Source organism: Chenopodium album, chromosome 12 (assembly GCF_948465745.1).
Source record: "Chenopodium album chromosome 12, dcCheAlbu1.1, whole genome shotgun sequence".
NCBI lineage: Eukaryota > Viridiplantae > Streptophyta > Magnoliopsida > Caryophyllales > Amaranthaceae > Chenopodium > Chenopodium album.
The window spans coordinates 43,660,321-43,677,962 of NC_137845.1; the positions used below are offsets into that span (position 1 = coordinate 43,660,321).

General features: G+C 35.3%; 2 protein-coding genes across 2 annotated transcripts; both read right to left on the bottom strand.

Annotated features, from left to right (window-relative positions):
• Positions 1–336: 336 nt before the first annotated feature.
• On the bottom strand, positions 337–6,598 carry LOC145570543 (ras-related protein RABC2a-like). The gene is made up of 6 exons (XM_081629666.1): positions 6,167–6,598; positions 5,192–5,260; positions 4,504–4,569; positions 3,645–3,766; positions 2,924–3,052; positions 337–761 (listed from the first exon to the last, which is right to left on the bottom strand). Exons 1-6 carry the CDS (start codon positions 6,309–6,311, stop codon positions 648–650), a joined length of 645 nt encoding a protein of 214 aa, XP_081485792.1. The 5' UTR covers positions 6,312–6,598; the 3' UTR covers positions 337–647.
• A 3,403-nt stretch (positions 6,599–10,001) lies between these two features.
• LOC145572432 (uncharacterized) lies at positions 10,002–17,163 on the bottom strand. Its single transcript, XM_081631402.1, has 7 exons — positions 16,993–17,163; positions 16,734–16,903; positions 11,565–11,641; positions 11,401–11,466; positions 11,243–11,317; positions 11,064–11,138; positions 10,002–10,576 (listed from the first exon to the last, which is right to left on the bottom strand). The coding sequence occupies exons 1-7, from the start codon at positions 17,142–17,144 to the stop codon at positions 10,172–10,174; spliced, it is 1,020 nt and encodes a 339-aa protein (XP_081487528.1). The 5' UTR covers positions 17,145–17,163; the 3' UTR covers positions 10,002–10,171.
• Between the last annotated feature and the right edge of the window lie 479 nt (positions 17,164–17,642).

Here is a 17,642-nt window from a genome sequence, read left to right on the forward strand (position 1 = left end):
AAATAAGGGACAGAGAGAGTATATAGTTATTGATTAAATTTATTAATAATCAAAGATACGAAATCACCAATAATAAAATATTGAAACATATTGCTGAAAATAATATCATTTTAAGTCAATAGCACTGAACAAGAGAAGAGAAAAACCATATTCCTATAAAGAATCGATTTGACAGAAAGTCGGTAGGCAAAGGTTGTGCCCTTGAGGAAGGACTGCGTTCAAATCTTAAGAGTTTGTGTGAAAGCAGTTGCTCTTGTTTAAGGATCAATCTTAATAGACTTCAATCTACCCCTTCATGGATATTATAGCATGATTTAACTCTTAACTTATCAACGATACATAAACTTTTCGCTGATGTGTATACATACAAGCTCACGAAGCAAGCAAAGTGACAAATCCAAGTAGATAAGAGAAGTCATGCCTAAGAAAGTCTACTATTATTATACACAAACTTGTAACAGCTCTAATTCCTATGAATGACGGATACACAGCTAAACCCAGAATAAAACACACAGAACAGCAGAAAAGTGAAAAAAAAGAATTATCATGTACATAATTTGACCGCAACATGTTATAACTTCTACCAATAATGAAGTTGCAACTGCGGCTCAGAACTCCTTTGAAGTACATGGAGTCGCAGTGGCTATTCAAGCGCAACAACCACCACCTGGAGGAGACGCTCTTTGATCTTGCTTCTGTTTTAAGACATTCCTTTTTCCCACATTTGACCCTTCTTCCAAGAGACTTGGAACTTCCATAATCTGTAAATAGTCAGCAAAGTCAAATTTATCCAGATTCCTCTAGTTCCATACAAGTTACATGTAAATTTGTAAATATATACGGAGTACTTCATACTGGTTAGAACTTGTTCCTTAAAAGTTTCCCTATAGAGTGGGATACGGGAAGAGGATAAATGAAGAGATCCATTTAACAAATCAAACTTTGCGAATGCTGACACATTCTAGGAGGAAAATGCTGTCCTAAGCCCAATCACTTGCCTTCTCCTTCCTTTGCTACTCTCCCCACCCATTCACCCTCCACAAGGTCTTGAATTATTTGGTAGAAGTAACACTGTTAATACCCAAATCATTTGACTAGAGCATGTTGCCAACATTACTGCTATGAGGGCTAAGCCTCCAATCAACTTTTCATGTTAAGTTTAAATGGAAAACTGACATTGTATTTACAACATAAATGAACCAAAATCAGAAATAATCATGTACGCACCATGAAAACAATCATACATACAATAGTATCAACCTAAAGTTCAACCTCAAGTTTTATACTATGGTAAGTTTTGTAAAATGCTTAGTTACAGCTTCAGCCAAAGTATCTAAACTTAGCAAATACGGAAAGAGAATTAGAAAAAATAAATCACTTCATACCCTCTTTCTTGACACGTTGACTCATGCCCCTATTAATTGTTTTTCTTCTGTGTAACACTCCGCCTCAAAAAGTTCTTATGTTAACTATGCACGTTTGCCAATGTAAGTCTTTGAACATTAAAATCTTATAATTACATATTAATAGTAAAACTTATAATAAATTGATATTCTTAAAACAGTCAACTCTGTGTGACTGTTTTTTTTATATATATTATTATGTATTAGTAATAATTTAAAAGATCCCCTCAAACTAAATTGTACGATTCTAAACCAGAAGAACTTCTAGCGTATCTTCTAATTACTATGTTAGAATTATTATGTTATGAAAGAGTATAGACCTTGAGCATCACCCCTTTTTTCAAGGACAAATAAAGGAGAGATAACAGAGTTAAGTAGCCAAAATTATAGAAATATTTTAGCAGCCATCTTATATATTATGAACTTCACAAATAAGCCCCTAATACCAGTTTTGTATTGCTTTTTCCATGTTGACACACCATGATTAATGTTAAATATAATTACAACTTCAAATGCCAACCCTTATTCAGTTTCTATACATCATAATTTTAAAACAAAGCTAAATTCCTCTACCTTACAATTGACAGACAGATTTCAAGTGACCATTCTGGTGGAGCTGTGACTTGAATACTTGCATTAATACACAATCACATGAGGTTATTTGGGGCATTTTGAAGTGACAAACTATTGACAATAAGGTTAAGTCAAGGTTTTATGTGCATTTATACGGTTTATGCAAAGGATTGGAAGAGTAAGTGGAGGCACAATTGTTCCAAGTCCTGTGCCATTATGGGCAAGGCTTAGGGTTGATTTATGCTAGAAGAAAGAGTGGGAAAGTTAAAATGGTTTATACAAGCTAGATCTTGAGTTATTTTCTATTTTTACAAGTCTCTATCCACTCAAAAAAATTTAATTTCTCTACATACCCTTCTATATGAGACTTGTTATAATAAATAACAGAGAAATAAGCTAAGCTGGAATGCGGGGATTTGAACTTCGCAAATAGTTACTCTGAATATGTGTGAAGTTGCTTCGCAAGTCCCCTACCCCCACCCTCCCTCCCTCCTCCCACGTGCCCAATTAAGCAGACCATCCAGCTATTAATCACCTCCAATGGATAGTGGGACTTTCAGGGGTGTACATGTATCTAACTAAAAAACAGTAAACATGATCAATTCCTAACCTAAAGCACTAAACTTCCTAAGAGAAACTTAATAGGATATATATAAGTGCATGTATCCAACCAAAGAAACACTAAACATGATCAATTCCTGACTTTAGAGCACCAAAATTTCCAAGCTTGATCTGTAACCATGGAATATCAAATGTAAGTGGAACCACCAGCAATTGTACAATTACTAATAGAAAGACAGTAGGCCATCTTATATTCATGATATATACATATGAATTTTAAGCATAAACTATCAATTTCAATGTTTTGAGACACACTATCAAGTCCAAAAGACCTACACTACGGTACTTAAAAACAGAAACACTTTTAAGGTTAGAAAATATATTACCTTCAAAGCAAGCTCTTCAAAGCACTGTTCCACATTTTCTCGAGTTTTGGCGCTGCATTCAAGAAATAAACTACCTAACTGTTGTGCAAGAGCAATCCCTTCTTCCCTAGTCACAGCTCTTTCCGAATCCTAAAGTAAAAATCAGCAAGAACAGTGAGTTCCTAATATCTAATAAGCATCAACCTTTCAAAGGAAATATAACAAATCAGAAAATTAACCCCTTCCCCCCCCCCCCCCCCTCTTTTTTTGACAACAGCATTAGAAAACTAACCATTTTGGGGCAGGAAAAACTCTACTTCTAGTAAATGAATGGATTTAATTTGTAAAACAATTTCGTCTGCTTCTAAAGAGGACCGATAATATCAAATTCAGAAGTCTTTCTTTGAATTGTTAATTCAAAAAAGTCCTAAAGATCACCCTCAATGCCACACAACTTATGATGCTAATGAAATACCAAATCATCAACAATATCAACAACTGCACTAGCCTCCAATGTAGAATAGGAAACAGCTGTGTTAGCATAAAAAGAATAAGCTTTTACTTAAATAAGATTCATCAGAAAATAGAGTCTTGGCTAGGAGAGATCAATATAGTCACTTAAACACTTAGTAAAATCTAATGTACGGTTTGTAAATGCTGCAGTACAAGCCCTAATATTACAAAAATGAACAAAAAAAAAAAAAATCAAAATTGCATAGAAGTATGGATAAACAGGATATACCTTGTCAACTTTATTTCCCACGAGCATCTTGACACAATCTTGATTGGTGGAGTAAAGCTCAACTTCTTTAGCCCAAACATCAGACAAGTTGGTAAAAGTTTCTCTTCTTGTGACATCATACACTAAAATGACAAAATGGTAAAGACATAAAAAAGGGGAAAAAGTCTAAAGGAGGATATGAAACTGTTCTACATGAAAAATCAGCCAGCGGTGATAAGAAATGGTTTTGTCAAGCAGTACTTATTTGGATGATGCTAGAATTAATGGTTAGCTAATTTTTTGCACTGACAACAAAGTGCAAACACACTGCTGAAGTATATACTATTCAGCTATGTACCTTATTCATGCTCACTATAGCAGCATATGAATAAGTAGACATAAGAGTAGATATAAACCCAATTGCATGTTCTGAATACAGTTTGAACACTTGCATAAATTTGGATTCATGAAAAGCTCAAATGTGAGTGATGAGAAGAGAGGCCTGGAGAGAAGTAAGTATAATTCCTATAATCGATTCCCTAAAATTCTAATACAATATAACACCAGCCAACGAGCACTTAACAATAAAAAAAAAAAAAAAAAAAGAAGACGACGAAGATAAAAGATAATAACCAAGATAACTAGTACTAACAAGAAATATTTGGCAAAAGTTGTGCCTAACAACAATTCGAAATGGATTAATCTAACCCAACACCCCCCCCCCCCCCCGGCACCCAAAAAAAAAAAAAAAAAAAAAAAACTCATCTAATGGGAAATAGAATCATGACCTATATTGGCTTCTTGTAACTACTTATAACAATGACTATAATCTCAATAAACTAGTTGGTCAAATGATCATACATTCCGAAATAGAACATACCAAGAATAATCCCTTGGGCACCTCTATAGTAGGAACTTGTCAGTGTTCTGAACCTCTCCTGACCAGCTGCAAAGGCAATAATACATATTATTAGTACTGCTCTTCCAAATTGAAGATTAGTTCAACGTTGGAGTTTGCGATAAATTTTCAACAAAGAGTAATCACGGAGCAAATGCCAAAATGCATGTACATTAAGATAAGGGATGGCTAGAGACTATAAGCAGATAAAGAATAAAATTCACAATCCTAAAACTAAAACTCATCTCATTTTACGATCAACAGCTTTTCACGATGTAAGATGGCTCAGAATTGAGTCCACTTCACAAATATGGGCTTGGACTGCACCCATCATTACATACAAACCACTAAACAAGTCCAAATAGGTTCCACCTTAAAATTATAGGGCTATAATCAGAGTAGTCCATTAGCCTTATAAAGTAATAAACTCTCTCTTATTGTATCAATGTAGGACAATTACATTATTTACAGGTGTTGTTTGGGGATATAGTTTTACAAAGCTTCAACAACCAGTCACCACCCATTCATGCAGTTTTAAAGTCTAAATTAAGTGATATCTCTCTCTCTAGTTACTACATTCTTATGTCCATATAATCGAGATACAAAAAACAGATAAACCTTAAGATATGGAGTAACAAAGTAGTGCATTGTGCAACTAGTAACCACTTACCAGTATCCCATATTGTAAGTTTCAACTTCTTCCCACCAACAGTGAGCGTCTTGATCTTAAAATCAACCCCTACAAAAAGTGAATCAACAACCAAACTTAGCGAGCAAATCATAATAGCAATGTCAAATTGAATAAAAAGAAAGACACATTGCTCATTAAAATCTATCCCACTTGGTTTTCCCTCAACCAAAATTATGATATTGGTCGCGATTGCAGTTCAATTGACTTAATAAAAGATACCCATTTCCATAATCACTTATCATTGTTATAAATCACGAGTGTATCCAAAGGTAGCTTAATTTGAGTTCGAAAAAATGAAGTAAAACATACTCGTGCAGGTAGAGGTATACGCGGGTGCACATTACACCTACGAATTAGCAACGGTTTACACCAAGAAAGCAAGCTTACATCCGTAGTTGATCACACAAAACTCGAAATTGGAAGAAAAAATATATAAAAATCTGAAGTAGTCGTAAATTATTAGATTATTGGTCTTCAATTAAATTCCCATTGTTTCAAAAAAATAAAATAAAATAAAATTTCCATAATTTCATGAAAATTGGTCTTATTAAGAAAAAACTATATACAGTATCTATCATACAACCATAGATATTTTATATTCATCAATCAAACAAAATTTAATAAACTACTTCCACCCTCCTTAAGTTAGTTGCGCTTTCTATTTCGATTTGCCTAAGTAGGTAAAACTATCTACTCAAATTAAATTAAATAATATTACATATAAAAACTGTGATGAAAACGAACAATTAACGAAAATTGTACTATTTTATTGAGTAAATTATCTGGAAAAATTATACCAAAAAACAAGCAATCATCTCAATAATTCAAGCCTTCAAACACAAAATCCAGATCCAAAAAAATATATAAAAATCATTAAATCCAAAAACTCCAATTGTCGGTGAGTTTGATTTAAATCAAAATTCAAATTTTAAAAAAAAAAAAAAGGGAAATTACCAATAGTAGGAGATTGATCATGAGTAGAATTCGAAATGAAAGAAACAAGCAGACTACTTTTGCCAACTCCAGAATCACCGATTAACAAGACTTTGAATGATAAATCATAATTACTACTTCCACTATTATTCGAACTTGAACCCATTTTTATTTTATTTTTCTCTCTCCGTTCTTCTTCTTTGTTGCTGAGAAATGCAGACTTCTGCTTTTATTGCAACAAAAAGATCAACTTAAAAAAAAAAAAAGAAGAAGAAGAATGTTATTTTATTTAATAAATTAAAACGGGAAATTCGTTGCTTTGTAGTTCTGTTAAGTTGAGAAGAGGAGAGAGAAAGTGTGGTGACGTGGCGTGTTTGGAAGAAAAGCAGCTGGTATCTGAAGAAGGAAGAGACAGAGGAAGATGAAGGAAGGAGGGAAGGTGTTAATTGTTACGGTGCAAAATTCAAAACCCGTTATTTTCGAGGCGGGGTCTTTTTTGTTTGGTCGTTTGGAGTTTTTTTTATTTACTGCTTATTTGACTTTGACGTTTGGACTACTTAGGTTTCAACTTCCAAGCTTAAAATGGGGATTGGGGGGAGTGTTTAGGAATACTCTAGTCTTATAGGTTTCCTTATTTGAGTTTTTTAGAATTTATATTCCTTTTACGCCATTAGATGAACGGTTATTTCACCAAATGCCACTGAGCAATTTAAAAATTCACCAAATGCCATCGGACTTTTCAGAATTCACCAAATGTCATCCAGTTTTTAAAAAATTCACCCAGTGCCATTAATGACCAACGGACGTTAACTCCGTTAGTAATTAGGGGTTAATCTGACACGTGTCATGATATAATTGGACCATTTATCTTAATACATAAAAATTAAAAAAAAAAACAAAAAAAGTTAAAAAAAAAACAAAAAATTTAAAAAAAAAAACCCCAAATTGTCCCAGCCACCCCGACCACCGCCAAACCCTAACCCCTCATCTCGCCGAAAAACGGCCGGTCACCACCGGAACCACCAACAATCGACCGGCCGACCCTATAGCTTCCCACCTGACCCATCGCCGACCCCCAAAACCACCCACGCTGTTGCTCCTGCAGCCACCCTTCGCACTACCCAACAGCCACGTACCAAGCTCACATCTCCCCTGCTCCTCCATTTCTGCCAGCAAACGCCAACCAAGCCACCATTCACGCACCCCCTGTTCTCCAATTCACCAACAGCAGCAGCTCCGTACACTCGCAACCCCCAACCAACTCCTCTTCACCACAATTAAAGCCACGCACTTCCTTTATCCCGCAACCGCCACCAATTGCAGCTCCCCTATTCCCTGCCTCCCAACACCAAATCCGCCACCACGCACTTACCTCCATTCGCACTACCTCCCAGCTCCCCTGCTCTGCCGCAACAAATTACACCGCCAATTTAAACACCTCCGGCAGCAGCACCGCAACTCCCACATCAAGCAACAACCACCAAATTCCTCTAGTGAGCGATGGGTCAGGTGGGGAGCTATAGGGTCGGCCGGCCGATTGTTGGTGGTTCCGGTGGTGACCGGCCGTTTTCCGGCGAGATGAGGGGAGGGGTTAGGGTTTGGCGGTGGTCGGGGTGGCTGGGACAATTTGGGGTTTTTTTTTTTAATTTTTTGTTTTTTTTTTTTAACTTTTTTTGTTTTTTTTTTAATTTTTATGTATTAAGATAAATGGTCCAATTATATCATGACACGTGTCAGATTAACCCCTAATTACTAACGGAGTTAACGGTCGTTGGTCATTAATGGCACTGGGTGAATTTTTTAAAAACTGGATGGCATTTGGTGAATTCTGAAAAGTCCGATGGCATTTGGTGAATTTTTAAATTGCTCAGTGGCATTTGGTGAAATAGCCGTTAGATGAAAGGGTTGATTTACTATGTAGGATGGCTTATGATGATTAAAATTGTAGAATGGCTTATGGTGATCAAAATCACCTAGAATTTTCATTAAATTGTATTCACGAAAAATTCATTTTTTGGGTGTGTATTGGGGTATAATTAGTTGTATTGTAGAATTACAAGAATTCTGAAAGTATTGATACATCAAAAAATTTATCATTTCGAGTTGAGTCTATTCTGATTTATTGAAAACAAGTGAACTGGACTGATTTGGAGTTGAACTGAACTGAACTGAATAAAGCTGAAATGAATTGTTTATGAGAGAAGGAAATTAGGAACAGAATTGAACTGAACTAATTAGAGCTGAACATAACTGATTGGAGCTGAACTGAACTAATTGTTTTAAAGTGAAACCATATTGATATAGGGCAACAATCAATCTTAAAAGGTGCTCCGTAGTTAGTTGAACTAAACCCGAATTACTACATCATCCCACTAAATTGTCTTATTTTTCGTTATTCACTTAGGAGTTGATTCAATTGAATATCATGTGTTCTTTTTTGGTCTTTTTGTGGTTACACATAAATTAACGGATGGTGAAAATATTTCATAAATCGAAAGGGGAAAATCCAATAGAACTTTTTTATACTAACTACTGTAGAAATAAGAGATTACATTCGAAATTGACCCGATCAAACCAAATTCGCCACAAAGTTAATGTGATAAAAATACTTGTACTATGTACTCCGTCACAACAATGTACCAGATAGCCAGACATCATTATATTACATGAATAAATACAGATTATGAAAAGAAAAGCAAAATTAAACCAAAAATTGATAATGAAGATTTTGCAATCGACAGGTTTGAGGAATGAGCTAAGTAATCATACGAAAGACTAAAAAGGAGCAGGTGAAGCATGCACTTTGGATAATCCAGGTGTTTGAATGAGTTAGGCAATGCTGTCATCATAAGTAGACTTCTTAATTTATAATGAGTTAAGTACAAGCTGTTTATGGGGTCAATTTCATCTTCATTGGCCCATTTAGGATGTTACATTTTCAGATATTTTCTTCATTTTTCCCTCCTTTGTGGTTAGAAATTTATGGAAATAAATTTTAAATTTTGAATTCTTTTTGTCCTAACCTTATTTTGAAAACTTATTTTGGATATTAGAAAAATAATTCGTATAGGAAAAGAAGAATATAAAAACAGACTATAAAATACAGATAACATTTCGCCTTATTTCTTACGAAGTATTTATAAATTTATTTCCTTTTAAAGCAGCTAATTAATATTTAATATGTTCCTAAAAGATCTTCACTCTTTGAATTACGTGTTCAAAGTAAGGCCCTATTCTGATTTGCTGAACTGAACTGAACTGAATTTTTTAGAGCCGAACTGAACTGAATTGAAAATAAGCTGAAGAGAACATGCCCTTAGAAAGCTTTGAATTAATTATGATTGGTACGTATTTTAAAACATAGTTATATGAATTGTATTTTATTTGTCTCAAAATTTACTTTGATTTTCCAATAACATTCACGGAGTATAATTTTTGTAATACGAAATTAACGTATTAAAGATTTTAATTGCTAAAGATTGTTAGAGTTTGCGCATATAGCAAGGGTAAATTACTTTCAAAAATAGAAGTAGAAGTATTTTAAATGTGGGTATGTCATTATTTCAAATACTTCGTACTTTCGTAGTTAGATTTAAAATCATTTTTTTCCCCTTTCCTGGCAGTAGGGAGTGTAGGACTAAATATATTTTCCAAGTCAACCCCTTCCAAACTCTCTGGCCTTTCGTGAATAAGTGAATTTGCAACGTTTTTCATGGCAACAAAGGGCCAAGACACTGTTCTGGTGGGTTCGCCATTCCACCCCATGATGATGTAGGAAGTTAAGCGCATAGCAGCACACACATAACAAATAAGAGGAAAAATTGCAAACAATAACAAAGGATAATTGGCAGTGTAATTACGGAAAGAAAAAAAATAAAAATCGTCCATCCTTCTCAAAAGATTGTTAATACTGATATTTATCCCAATAGAAAACGAACCTATAATAGTACAATCTTATACAAGGCTATCATGAAAATAACTTCGAATTTAGTACAAAATTTCAGACCAAAACTACTGTAGATTCAATTACTGGCCCATGTTGGGAGGTGGGGGTGGTAGAGCTTGCATCTGTTGACCAGGGAAACCTTGGGGTGGAGGAGGCGGTTGGTTCCCCATCGAGAAGTTTGACATTCCTGCACTCCCAGCTGGGGGAGGTGGTGGAGCTGGAGGAGCACCAGGAGGCAAGGGCCTCAGACCATTGCCCATTGATGGCGGTGGAGGAGGTGGCGGCATTCTTGGAGGATTTCCAGATGGAGCACTGGCTGGAGGTCCTTGTGGGGGTGGAGGTCCCTGCGGGGGTGGAGGTGGAGGAGCATGCGGAGGAGGGGCTAGAGGCCTCGGTGGGACCCCTGGAGCAGAAGTGCCATTTGGTGCTGGAGGAGGTTGTGGTTTGCTCACCTCTGGTGGCTTGGCCTTGAAATATAACTGCAACTGCAAAATTGCACAAGAATAAGCTCAAAATTCAGAACAAATTTGAGAATTGAGATAACCGAAATGTTGGTTTGGACGTACTGTTTCCCAATTATACTTGCTATAATGCAAGAAATGGCATCTTGTGATCTCGTGAACATCTTCGAAGAAGAATATCAAAGTGAAAAGAATTTAAAAATTAATACTGCGTACTTCTTCCGTTTCTTTTTAGTTGATACGGTTTTACTTAGGTCACTATTCATATAATTTACTTTGACCCCCTTTTGTGATTTATATTTAAGATAACACATTATGCGAGATCTTTTCATAATCGTCTCAACATCTATTTTCCAAATACGGAATACCAAATTTTTATTATTTTTGTTATATCTAATCAAACATATTTACATTTGAAATTATGCATTGACAAACGCGCCCAAAGCCCCTAAAAGAAATGTGTCAACGAATATGAAACAAAGCAAGTATGATGCAAGAATTTAGGACATACCGTGAACATCTTGGAGTCGGGATCCCAATGTGAAAAGAATTTGGAGGTAGACTTGTCAATCTCTGTGCTAGGAACCTGAATGCACAAGCAATTAATATAAATAAGACATCAAGATTACTACGAGTTTTACTTTGTAATTTGTATGGTTTGACAAAGATTACACGTCATATAAAATTTACCTTGAAAGCTATAATTTCATAAGGCTCTGCAGCAAACATGAGATATTGGAATCGTTTGTCAAAAGCTTCAACCCTCTATTCAAGAAGTAAACAACATTAAGATAAACAACAATTGAAAAATCTGTAGAGTTCAAAATTTCCAACATATTGAAACTTACCTGCTCAAAGGAAGACATAAACCGGTGCCTTGGCTTTGAGTTGTCCTCAATCTCAGGATACTCTATCTGCAATCACATAGAAAGATATCAGTATCTAAATTTATAGCAGAGTACTAGGTCCATAAGCAAATTCTGCTAATAGCAAGCATGAATTTAGCAAGTACCTGGAAAAGAAGAGATCTCTGCTTTGTCTCGGGATCAAATTGCTTAGTTACTCGGTACCCAGGTCGGCCGATCTTGACTACAAGAATGAGAGAGAGAAAAAAAAAAAAAAAAAAAAAAAAAAAAAAAAAAAAAAAAAAAATTAGACAATCACATATGGTACAAAACCATTAATCAACCGAAGGGAATGCTACTAAGCACTACCAGTTCCACATAAAACACTAGCAAAAAAAGTTACGCAGGAGGCCGCATTAGGTTTCACCTACAAGAAAAGAAAGACCGAAATCAACAATCCTAACAACCCACAAGCTTTAGGATAAATATGAGTACCAACAAGCTTATGTATATTCAACATAGTCACTTCAACCAATACAGCTGAAGAAACAAACGCCTCAAATTAGTTGCCCAAGTTTTTAGTAGGCATGGAAATAACTCCAATATGCTAAAGCTTAAATCAGTATTAAACTTCCGTAGTCCCTTTGCACTAAATAGCAGTTTAAATTAAAATGTAAAATAGCTATATTCCCTCCATCCAGATATAATAGTCGCGTGTACTATTTTGGATGCCTGAAAAGTTGTCACAGCATAATAAGACTTTCAACATACGAAGTACATGACTTGAACAGGGTGATGGATAAAGGGAGAGAAGGGCCCAACCACACAAATACTACTACAAAAGGTATTTTGTTTGTATCAAATGAATCCTTAGTTTCGAGAATAGGATGCTAACATTTTCCAAGGGCAGAAGTGTAATATGGTCTTTCCAATAAGCAAAGACACATGGCAAATTAAGGCAACAGATTTCAACATTAAGTATAAAAACATATGTGATGCTTTTCTGCTTTGGATTTCAAATAATATACTGTTTAAAAAATAATAGTGCAAACAATTAATATGTAAGGACAACAAAATACAAGCATCTTTTCAAAAGGAACCACATACAAATATATAAGCATGAATGCCAAGCACATGCATATCTGACTCTAAACATAATAATGCCCATAAAAGTGAAACAAATAGACAATGTTACAAGCATCATTCAACCTCAGATATAGCTACTCAAAATAGAGATGAAAAAATTAGCAAAATCCTTTCTACATAAGCATCTTTCCAGAAAAACCATAATTTTAAATTTGAAAGGGCGCGTTATCACCAAATAGAGAACATGATGGACCAACGGAGGAAGAACTGAGCTTCACAGTTGTGGTTAAAAGTTTTCAATAATATAGCTAGTTGGACACTATAATTTGAAGATCACACATCACAGTACAGCTAACAGCATAAAGCTACAGGGGAAAGGCTCCACTCTCCTTGAAAAACCATGTAGATTCACAAGAACTTGAATAGCCATTATACCAACTCAAACAGCCACATGAATTATGACAGACCTCAAGATAACAACATAAACAATTATGCAAATCAAAGTAATAAGTTTACATAATGTAACTGTCTTAGACCTGTGCCAATAATTAGCTCATGTAATATGCTGAATCACCATTTCCCAGGCATCATGAAGCCTCACATAAGACGATACAGACATCAACAAATAGCCATAGACTATAAAACACTAAAACCAAACAACATAACATACAATATAAGTAAATCTCAATATCTCTCTATCCCCAACCTTTTGATACCCTATCTCTTATATCCCCATCTCTCAGTTCTAAAATTCTTCTTCAGTTAACTCCAAAGAAATAAGGGTAAAAAGAGTCACTGATTTCATCAGTGTCAAGAGTTTATTATAAAAGCATGCTTTTTAAATCAGACACTTGTGAGTGTTATGTCGTTACAAGATATAACAGGATACGCTCATTTTACCCAATCAATCTCTATCACTACTTTCCATTTATATCTGCAAATTTTTTCTAACAGTGACGATCATTTTGCAACAAAATATAGCTAAGACTATAGAAGTAAGGTCCAAGTCCATCCTAGAACGAAGGATATCAAGGAAAGCCAGTTGGCTGACTTTGATGAATAACCTCGTATCCTGATTTATAAATCCTCTTTCATGCGGCTAAATGCTACTTGATGCCGATAAAATTATCTATCTATACCCAAAAATTGGATACGATCGTAAGACAATATTTGATTCACCCATTGTTGATAAAATTGAAAAATAAATTAATGTCACTAACAATGCTCTGGAATCCAGAGTAAAATCACAAAAGACTCGTAAGTTGTAACATTTACAAGAATACTAGACTACTTTCCACTCAAAATTTCCATAGGCCACCAGTTTATTGATCCTACATAGGCTACATGTTCTTCCCCATAATTGGTTATTGATATAATAAGAGTGTATCATAATGTAATTGCAGACTAGAAAAAAGATGCCAACATTATGCTTTAATTATTGAAAACGAGATTCTCCGCCCATGACCCATTTTTAGCAAGTATCAGAAATTGCTTCAAGTAACAGAACATAGACAAACCGTAAGTAAAAAGTATCAGAAATTGATAACGTCTCAACAAAATTTTAGCAAAAGTATCAGAAGTTGCTACAAGTAACAGAACATAGACATAAAGTTAACTCTAGCTCATGATACTACTCTATTGTTAACACATATAAAGCAGGAAACATATAGTTGATGCAATAACAATATCAAACAGTAATCTAATTACAGAAAGGAGAAAACACACGCATACACACACACTGTGATGGATCCAAGTCAACCATTGTTGGTTTATTCGAGGCGTGGGAAAAGGCGGCAGCAGCAAGCATAGGTAAGAAGCATTTCTTTACATATAGACAAATACAATTAAGAAGAATGAAGGGAAGAAGGGCAATCAACTTTAGTAATACTTAGTTATGGTTTTTCTTATTTAGTAAAGTATCACATGTATTCTCCCTAAGGTCAACTTGACCAATAGTATAAGAATTATAGGAAGAACTTAGAGAAGATTATCCAGAAATTTGTAAGGCAAACATTAGAGAGTTGCAACCTCAAGTTGCTTGGAGATTTGTAGCCTCAAGCTACTACCACTATCCCTTGTAATCCTTCGATCAATTATATGAACAAACCGCCTTTCTTCTATTAATTTGAGTGAATTTAGTTTAATCAAACCCAGTCCATTACACACACAATGTCACAGACATCGCTTTAGACGACATATGTTCCGTTACCAAGATCCAACATATATTATACTTCCGTTTCTGAAAGCTCTTAACACTTTCCATTTCAAAGTTCTTTGCACTTTCACTTTATCCCATTTCTGTCAAACCCCTTGTACTACCCTTACCCCTAGGGACAGCAATTAAATTCGAAGAAACAGGCTCAATTTGAATCCAATAAAAGGAATTCCTATCTAAGTCCATGAAAAATAGTCGGTTCGAACCCAGACCCTACACACTTACACAGCCAGTCTTGGTTCGATCCAAATCCGATCCGCTACTAAATTTTTAGTCTAATTGGTCTACTTTTCTCCACTTGGTACTTTCTGCCCCTACGGCACCTTCCTCTTTTCTCACATATCAAGTCTTTGACCTTTAAAATTTAATTAACCCTCCCTCCCTCCCCCCCCCCCCTCTCTCTCTCTCTCTCTCTCTCTCTCTCTCTCTGCTTAAATTTGTCTCCAACTGCTTAAATTTGTGTACAAATAATAAATATTAAGAACTACATCAGAGGCAATAGATAAGGAGGAGGATTATCCAACCACAACAAAACTAGAAGCTAAGAAAACTACTCTCATATTGTTGACTTATTGTTCTCCGTTTCCTTAATAAACTTTTCAAAAAAGGTATACCTTTTATGAATCTTTGCTCCTTTGGCCAAATTAATTTCCCCAATTAATATTCTCATAGGGTAGTTTTATTCCCCCGTGCATTTCCATGTGTTTCACTCATTAGACCACCACCATGAAGAGAATAGCCAGGGATTACTTTTTCTAGAATTTCAAGTGAGGGTAAAGGATTATAGGTGATAAAGTGTTGAGAGACTACACACATAAGTTAGGGTACTAATTACTGAAAATAAAATGAACAGTCAGGGTTGAAAAGGACCGCCCATACATCATAAAAATAAATCTGTTGCATAAGACATTAATATGAATGTCCAAGTGAGCAGTCAAGTAGATTAAACTTCCTCTAGATATTGTTTGGGACACAGGACAGATGTTCTTCTCAGCAAGAAAGCAAGTACTACTGCAGTGGGATAATATATAAAAGGATATTAAAAGCAATTCAATTTCTTAAAAAATATTGAAACATGGAGCTGATAATATTATCAGTTTGGGACCCAAAACCCAGTAATTAACTTAATATGACCACTGACTTATTTTTTTTTTTTACTAAATCTTTTTAGATACATAAAAAAAAATATTCCAGAATAACCCTGGACCTCCATCATTCCCTAAATAGCAGATCGATTTCATATAAACTGATTACACTCTTCTATGCTACTTATTTGCCATCAATCTCGTATTGGGCCTTACAGTATATCATGAACTCAAAATGTCCAATTGTAAGGTGACTAAGGTTAGTGTTGGGTATGGAATCCATACCCTTCTCCTTGTCCAATTGTAAGACATGTCTATGACACCAACATTGGCAAGTTAGAGTAACACACATAAATAACACTCCGTCGCTAGTAATGCTGTTACCATAATTAAACTCAAGAAATTCCAATCCCCTATGCTGCCTGAAATTTGTGAAAATGCATCAACCAAAGAGTGAACCCAATCACTTTGAGAATCAAACAGAAGCAAAACCCTCCAAAACTCTCCCCTCACCTCCCAAACATAAACCCTTTCCCTTCCGAGGTTCAAGCAAAGTTTTCACTTATAAATCAGTATCAACAAAATAGAGCTCGAAAACCCTAAAAAACTTCTCTAAACCGAAAACATCCTCCAACATATAAATCCTTTCTCTCCAACAAAATTCCTCAAAGAAATTCCCTTACAAAGTAATTACATTCAACTCTCCAAGCTAAACTTCAAACCTCGCTTCACAACCCGAAAAATTAAATAAAATTAACAATTGCCCAATTCACCAAATATCATCAATCTTCCATTAATCATCTTAAACAACAACTAAACCATTACAAAAAAACAAATCCAACAATCTGCTTAATTTAATCACACAAACAGGTCCACAAAAAACAACCACAATTAGGAAAAATGACAGAAATTAGAAAAAAGAAAAGAGAGAAAGAAAGAAAGAAACGAACCAGTTTTACGAAGATTAACTTTGCGTTTATTAGGCTGAGGTTGAGCAGGAGCCTCCTTAGCCTCACGCGCAGCTCTCTTAGCCAAATTAGTCTGATGCCGCTTTCCTTGGGTATGAGCCAAGTAGTTACCCTCATTGTTGTGCAATGTCAGACACAGCTTACACTCGTAACTGTTGAAAAATCAAAGAATCCGCCATTAAAGTAGGAAATTTGAAGCTTTTGAAGTAGGTATTGAAGAAGAAGGGATAAGAGAAGAAACCTGCCGAGATGATTGCGCATGAAATAAGGGTCTTTGGCGAGATCGATGGTCTCGAGGGCGAGACGACGGAGACGTTCGCGACGGTCGATGGCTTCATTCTGAGAAGTGGCGGCGCCACCGCTTCCTGGCTTCGATCCCCACTCTCTGTCCATCTTTCTTCTCTTCCTTCACTTCTTCTACGAGTAGTCCTAATTGTCCAAACTTATATTCTCTTTTTTAGTCGGTCTTACGGTTAGCTGTGCACCTAACGGTACAGTTAACCATTATGTCGGTTACTTAAAATTTCGAATCGTAACCGTACCGTTAAGGAACGGTTAACCGCTAGCGGTTATAGCGGTTAATCGTTCCTTAACGGTACGGTTACAGGTTAACCATTAACCGTTTAATAAATTTTAAACCCTGCATTACTTTCAATAGTTCCAAACGTCCAACTCTAATATAAACTTAAAAATAAAGTAATAAACAATAAAATTCATGTTCTAATTAAGATTACAAATCCACAAACCAAATACATTACAAAGTTTTAATTAGTACTAAGTTTTTTTTAAAAGCATAATAAGTAGTAACTCAAATATTAAGTGATCCTCTTCAAAATAAGACCATGGCAGTAGACTGACAGCAAGCTTGAAGATCACAACTCTAAGACTGGG

Excerpts from the sequence above, each read along its gene's own strand:
- LOC145572432 (XM_081631402.1), bottom strand. The coding sequence starts at position 17,144 with ATGGACAGAGAGTGGGGATCGAAGCCAGGAAGCGGTGGCGCCGCCACT. Across the intron at positions 11,318-11,400 it reads TTATGTCTTCCTTTGAGCAG|AGGGTTGAAGCTTTTGACAA; the intron begins GTAAGTTTCAAT and ends CTTCTTGAATAG. Across the intron at positions 10,577-11,063 it reads CCGACTCCAAGATGTTCACG|TTGCAGTTATATTTCAAGGC; the intron begins GTATGTCCTAAA and ends GCAATTTTGCAG.
- LOC145570543 (XM_081629666.1), bottom strand. The coding sequence starts at position 6,311 with ATGGGTTCAAGTTCGAATAATAGTGGAAGTAGTAATTATGATTTATCA. Across the intron at positions 3,767-4,503 it reads TGCCCAAGGGATTATTCTTG|TGTATGATGTCACAAGAAGA; the intron begins GTATGTTCTATT and ends TTGTCATTTTAG. Across the intron at positions 762-2,923 it reads TTGAAGAGCTTGCTTTGAAG|ATTATGGAAGTTCCAAGTCT; the intron begins GTAATATATTTT and ends GACTATTTACAG.